Source organism: Aedes aegypti, chromosome 2 (assembly GCF_002204515.2).
Source record: "Aedes aegypti strain LVP_AGWG chromosome 2, AaegL5.0 Primary Assembly, whole genome shotgun sequence".
NCBI classification, from domain to species: Eukaryota; Metazoa; Arthropoda; class Insecta; order Diptera; family Culicidae; genus Aedes; species Aedes aegypti.
The window spans coordinates 205,807,521-205,814,584 of NC_035108.1; the positions used below are offsets into that span (position 1 = coordinate 205,807,521).

The 7,064-nt window shown below is 36.3% G+C and overlaps 1 protein-coding gene across 1 annotated transcript; it reads left to right on the forward strand.

Moving 5' to 3' along the window:
• Positions 1 to 4,772: 4,772 nt before the first annotated feature.
• LOC5570331 (bifunctional endo-1,4-beta-xylanase XylA) lies at positions 4,773 to 6,801 on the forward strand. The gene is made up of 3 exons (XM_001653108.2): positions 4,773 to 4,887; positions 6,278 to 6,328; positions 6,403 to 6,801. The coding sequence occupies exons 1-3, from the start codon at positions 4,876 to 4,878 to the stop codon at positions 6,688 to 6,690; spliced, it is 351 nt and encodes a 116-aa protein (XP_001653158.1). The 5' UTR covers positions 4,773 to 4,875; the 3' UTR covers positions 6,691 to 6,801.
• Positions 6,802 to 7,064: the final 263 nt, after the last annotated feature.

The following is a 7,064-nucleotide window of genomic DNA, read 5'->3' on the forward strand; positions in this document are numbered from 1 at the left end:
ATGCACATGTTGATGTTGTAACGGGAAGCAACGACGGTTGACTTAATGAGGAAAATGATTTCATCGCAGTAATCCACGACGTGTCAGTAAAAAATAATACCTCCACTATTGGTACACTGTTCCTTTAGTTGCGGTATATTTTTAATTTGTGTTCCTATAGTTGCGGTATCCGTGGTTTTCTTATGGGATCCTCCACTATAGGAACACTTTACCGCAACTATTGGTTTAGCAAGAAAAGTTTTAGCAATTTTAGTGATATTTCATCAGTTTTAAAGCAATTTGAACGCTCTTTTCAACTATTCCGTGTATCAACAAGCCAATACGTGGATTGGCAGTGTCGGTTCTATGGATAATGCAATAAAATCAGTGAAAACGGCACTACCGCAACTATAGGAACACCCACAACTAAGGGAACACTTACCCTACTGCTTAAAATTTCTTCAGCATAGCTTGGTGGTAGCCACTAAGCGCATCATAGCCACCTATGACGCTGGGCGCGCTGCGGCATAAGATGCATGCATATATATGATTGTACGGTAGTGCTGATCTAAGCATACCTTTCAACAACTGAAAGGTTAATTAAAATGAGCTTAAATCTAGATACAACCTTTTGCAACTATGTTCATTAGCGTATCAACAAATGAATTTGTCATTCTGAGCTCTATTGAATGTGATCAACTAGCATACGGAACAAGACAGTGACAAAGGGTCAATTTTCAATATATTTGGAACGAATATCCCATACAAACTTCAAACTGGCATTCAGTTGGTGGAACAACCAATTGAGTTGAAATTTTGAGAGAGCTTTTTTCTTACGCTAAGGCTCATATCAAGGTGGTGCCCAAGGTGGATCAGTCTAATACAAAAGCACGTTCTCACAGCAAGGCTGAGATTATTTCATAAAGTATGTGCGATGGCATGCCTAATTTTTCCAATTCTATCTAATCTATGTTTGTCTCCTGGTTCACCGGAAGTAGCCCAATAAACCAGCCATTGCCATATGTTGAAATTGACAATATTAAGAGTTGATGTTTTGCATTGCGTTTCTGACATAATTTTATGACGTTCAAGTAGCCACATTCTTGGTTTGGGCCAAATTTACACTTCTTGGCCGCGGCTCCTATTAGGAAAGTTCTTCCAATACCAGATGCATGTTACGCCCCATGCAAGAAAATAAACCAAATGTTGTATTCGTGCATTGGTCCGTTATTTAAAGTTAAAAAATGGCTAAAACCTATCGTTTAATATTGGTTGTAAAAAAATGTGACTAATATTGATTTTATTTATTATTTATGTGATTTGTATTGATTTTATTTATTTGTGATTTTGTCTCATTTCGCAGCAAATCAGTGATATTTGAAATTTTTTTTTCGCTACGATAAAATTCATTGTTTTGTAATCCAGTCAAACATCTTTCAAGAATTTTAGCAAAAAAAAACATGAGGAATGTTTTTTTTGTGATTCTTCCATGATTTTGTTAGGTATTCAACCATGTGCTTTGAAGAGATTCCTCTGAGAATTCCTACGGGAATTTCTTTATGAATCATTTGCATACTTTCCAGTGTTTTCTTCAAGAACTTTTATACCAGCTGAGTTCATTCTGGGATTCCCAAGGAAAATTATTCTCGAACTTTCTGATCTCACCAGAAAATTTCTCGAAGAATCTCTATCGAGTTGCTTTAAAATCTCTTGAAGAATTCCGCCAGAGAATACCTTAGAAATTCTTTTCACCGCATCAAAACAGCGGCGCCACCGTATATGCGATTAAACATTGTGACAGCATTACTGTTCTGCCAAACACATAAGACTACGGTGGCGTTATCAGCGGCCGTTTTGGTTATTTAAATGATCCATTGTAAGTGTTAGGTATCCTCCAGTTGTTCATTAATAAACAGATTTTCGGGAATTACTGGAATTTCTCCAAAAAATAGTACACAAAATTTTAGGAGTTTCACAAAAAAGTCTTAACGATCACCAAACAAGGATCTTCTTGTTCTTGTTGGCATTTACGTCCTCATTGGGACAGAAGCCTGCTTCTCAGCACAGTGTTCATATGAGCACTTTCACAGTTTTTAACTGAGAACTTTCTTTGCCAAAGTTGCCATTTTCGCATTCGTATATTGTGTGGCAGGTACAATGATATTCTATGCACAGGGAAGTCAAGGAAATTTCCATTACGAAAAGATCCTGGACCGAATGGGAATCGAACCCAGACACCTTCAGCATGGCTTTGTAGCCGCGGACTCTAATCACTCGACTAAGGAAGTATTCCTGCTGTATTCCCATGAATTACCAGTATCACTCTTGGACGAAGTCAAGACGGAATGGCTGATTTTTTTTCACAATTTTTGGATAAACCTTCGTAGATTATGTAATAAGTGGGAGTCTAAGATTAATATATTGAGTAGAAAAAGCGTTGAATTATTTCAAGAAGGAGACTTGGTAAGAATTTCTGAAATAGTTTATAACATAATTCTTTGTGGTATTACAGAAATATATTTAAAGAAAAACAGTCGAGGATTTTTTGGAATACCAACTCGAGTAAATGCTCAAGAATATGATCTGACAGGTGGATTTGAGTAAAGTAAAAGCTTTTGCTCAGTTTGTTCATACAACCTATTGAATTTTCCGAGTTGTTTGTTATTTGTCAAATTTGAATTTCATAAAACTTTTGCGTTGGCTTCGGGTTCAGCACGCACCTACAAAGATACAAAAAAGCGGCAGTGACCTTGTCGTCAGCTCAAAGCTAATGTTGCGTTAGGTAACTGAAATTATCTCTGATGTTTTTTAAGGAATCCTGCAAACTTTGATGTGTAACATGGCTCAGTTCTATCAAATGTTTGAATTGGTCACTTCTCTAGAATCCCGGAACTTGTCATGGAACCACTAGATATCCAATGTTACTTTAGATAACTGAAAATATCTTTGATGAATACTCTATGACATTCTGAAAATTTTGATGTGTCACACGGTCATTTCTATCAAATACTTGAATTGTTACGGAACCACTGTGTATGTGTTGACCAATATTGACTTAGAAAATAAATGAATTATGTATGAAATTCTGAAAAGTTTGATGTGTCGTATGATATGGTTGCATCAAATGATTCAATTGACCACTTCTCCGGGAATCCCGGAACCGGTTACGGAACCAAACCTTAGTAACCGTACTACTGGTGAACAACTATCCAGTTGATTAGATAACATTTTCAATGCATTTTAGACAAAATACTATGTTTCACAATTTACAACAAATGCCTTTTGCTCTTACAAATGCTCTTGCAAAAATGGCCAAACCTTAGTCCCTTTGGCACCGGTTCTGAGCGGCGAAGTTCAACCAAACCAAGATTTATAGCCAGATTCACAAAGTATAAGCCTTGACGATAATTTACTAACACATTTATATTTGGTGAAAATATGAACGGCAGTGAAACTCGAATGTCAAATCCGAATCAATATGACCCGAACACCTTAAACGTAACTTTTTTTGAACACGTTGGGAAGGTTAAGTAAGTACTACATCAACATTTCCTTCCCCAATCCCAAGTTACGGTAAAGATGGGCGTGACCGGAAATAGCAATATTCATGGTTTTGGTATTCTTGTTTAAGCTTGGATGAAGGCTTATTCCCTAACCTTTTTCCTGAAGGCATTCTAGATGAGATTTTCAAGAGAAAAAAAAACATTAATATTGCTAGTATCCAATCAACGAAGTATAACATAACTACGCTTTATTCCAATTGACCTTGTTTTGGGTATTTTTTATGTCAATTGAGTGTGCATTTTTCTGCAAACATAAGTTAATGGCTGGTATCATAAATGTATTTATATTTTGTGTTTCAGTCAGCTATTTTTTACCCTCACTAGATTCAGTTTGTTCAGCAAAATAATAGCCAATTTGTTGAAGGTTCGCGTGCGGTATTTATTTCGTATCAAATATAATAGTTTTTTTTTCTCCCAATATCGATTATTCCACTAAGGTCGAATTTTTGCCCAATTTACTCTATATCTCCGCGGTTTTTCTACCGATGTTTTCACTTATTTCTATGCCGAACTACAAATTACCTCACTTTTCGATAACAATAAAAAACAATGTGTTAAAACGATTGATTTAAAAGTTACAGATATAGGTTGAGTTTTGACAAAAAAAGGGTTGCAATAAAAAAATACGTTGGCTTAACTTGGTGTCCTTAGCACACTTGATCATTAAGTTTTAAGGAATAAATACGCTGAAGACATCAAGATAATTCGACAAGTAGTATTTCTGCTAGACTACTTTTTATCTCGGTGCATTTTTGGACAAAAAATTGCAATAAGCGAGCCATTAAATATTAATGATTGATTGACACCTTCAAAAGTGGAAGGTGGAAGCAGTTCAGCTGGCTTGATAATAAATTAACTATTATCGCACATTACGCTAACTTGATGACATGAATGATCGCCCATGTATTCCAGTCTGACATTATCAACATCTTTGCAATCATGCCGTACTATAACCATTAAGAAATTGTCATTTGAAGTAGAACGATAAATTATAAGGATGCCACCCCATCAAATTTCAATCGACACCTACTGCTTTAATCCGCTCGATGCTCGCTTCCATTCTAATCGATGTCCTCGAGAACCATTGCGTTGAAATATCACCATCGACGTTTAATAATTGGAAAACGCATCAAAACTAATAGGCGCTGGCAAAACCGAAGCTTACATGGTGCACACACCGATTTCAGGTGAGGGCGGGTGATGCAACTAAATTTACTATATAAACCCTATCATTTGATTAGAATTTTATCCAGTGTCTAATTGTCATTTCAATAGTAAACAACAAACTACAGTGTCTCCAAAGGATTTAATCGAATCATCACCAACTTTCAAAATGTTCAAGCTGGTAAGGTGATAGAGATCATGCAGAATACGAAGCATAAGTGGTTTTCCTGTGAACTGTGAGAACATTTTGCGAAGCCATCATCTGTAGAGTGGCAATGGCCTTTAAAATATGTGATTGAAAACTATGCGTGCAAAAAAAGTGATAGTAGAAGACTTGAACGAGTTAATGGAAGTGAAAAGCAAATTTCAAAATGCTGCATCATCAAGACCGTTTTTTGAAACTTGGTTTTAGTGAATAAAAAGCACCCGACTATAATTATTAGTGAACAATGCATATGTTTGAATATAGAGGAATTCGCATTGCTATTTTATGAAACAGTAAATGTTCAGCAACTTAAAGATAATCGTATGTCTTCTTTTTAAACTTTTCATACGAAATTTAAATTTTTTAAAACTTCTCGTTTTACAGCTTTTGGTCCCCCCTTGATTAGTTGTTTGTTTTTTTTTTCATGTGAAACAGGTTCAAAAACATTGTTTTTGATATTCAATCAGTAGTACCGTAATCCGGAGTAACATTGATCAACTTTTTTTTATTATTTATTAAATATTTCAAAATGCAAATGTTGTTCATTCAGATTCAATTCGCAAAGATTTAAGCATGTTTAAAAAAAGTTTTTGTTTGCCTATATAGGGTAACATTGATCGCCCATGTAAACAATGTTTGGTAATATTGAAAATCGTTAATTACTTAAATCATGGCCCCTGAAACCGTCAAGTGTTAAGTGTATGTGAATATTGCCATGAGTTAGCCGTTTCATAAAACATGTCCAGCACGATTGTGCTGCTTCGTCCCGAAAGGGAGAAATGAGAAGTTCTAAAATCTCGGTACTTTGCTCGTCTTCAGAGAATCTTTCGTATTCCTTGTGAACTATGAAGATTCAAATAAATGAGGTTGTTTCAAGATCTCAAAGTAAAAATATTTCAACGGAATCTTCAGAATGGATTATGACAAAATCCTATAACTTTTGTTTCCGTCCTTCAAACTGGTAACAATATTGTGAAACAGATTCAATAAAAAATAATGAAAAAAATCAGAAGAAGTATTAGGCATAATAGGCACAAATGAACAAATAACAATATTTTCGTGATCTACCTGACATTGGCGCACGACCCCCAGTTGGTCGCGACTCACAATTTGGGAAACTATGCTTTACACTTACAGTAGTTCGTTAAGGTTGGCTTATTTTAGATATATAAATTCAAGGTCCCCGAGTCCAAATATTCTGGATTTGCTCTTTCAACATGTTCCACATAAATAACATTTAATGCTCACATCTCTGGGTTTTGAGTTCACAATGTGGTTCATAAAAAAATATATATTTATTAGAAAACTGGTGCTTAAACACTTTTAGGATCAGAAAAGATGTGATTAAATATTCATTCATTTACAGGTACTCATCTCTGCTCTCATTGCGGCTGCTTTCTGTCTGCCTGCGGAAAAGGTACTAATTAGAAACGCACACCAGAAAATATAAGTGTGAAATTCATCTAATCCCACAAATTACTCATCCAACAGGACAAAGCCAACTACATGGAACCATCGGAGACTTCGTGGAACTCTGCGTGGGCCAATCCGGCCAACCCGAATGCTGCGGCTTGGGGTGGCAACACCTGGAACCGATGGAACAACCCCAATGCCGATCCCCGCTGGAACCGATGGGGAGCAGCTGAGCCGTGGAACCGCCAGTGGGGAGGAGCCAACACTGCCGGATGGAACCAGTGGAACCGGGCTGGATCTGCATGGCCAGCTGCTGGAGCCCCTGCTGGTGCTGCTGCTGCCCGTGGTGGTTGGAATACCTGGTAATAGGGGACATGCTTGAACTGCACGCGGATGCCAAAATGACAAAGGCTTTGATAATTTTCTTCTATGTGTATAATTTTACCAGGATTTCAAATAAAATCATATTAAAATAAAGATAATGTGTTTTTTTATTATTAGTTTTTGAAAGAGTTCTGTACAATTAATAATTGCCATTTTCGACCCTTTCCTACTACATTCTCCATTTTTGTATGGGTCGTATCACCGTAAGGACACCATACCCCAACCCGTCCAGCATTCTGAAATTTGTGAATTGGCCCTATTTTATTCATCAGCTACCATCATCAATTTAATCATATAGCGAGTTACATGATTTTTATTCACAAGCAAATGTTCGAAATATAATAAATGCTTCATAT

Excerpts from the sequence above, each read along its gene's own strand:
- LOC5570331 (XM_001653108.2), top strand. Across the intron at positions 6,329-6,402 it reads TCTGTCTGCCTGCGGAAAAG|GACAAAGCCAACTACATGGA; the intron begins GTACTAATTAGA and ends CTCATCCAACAG.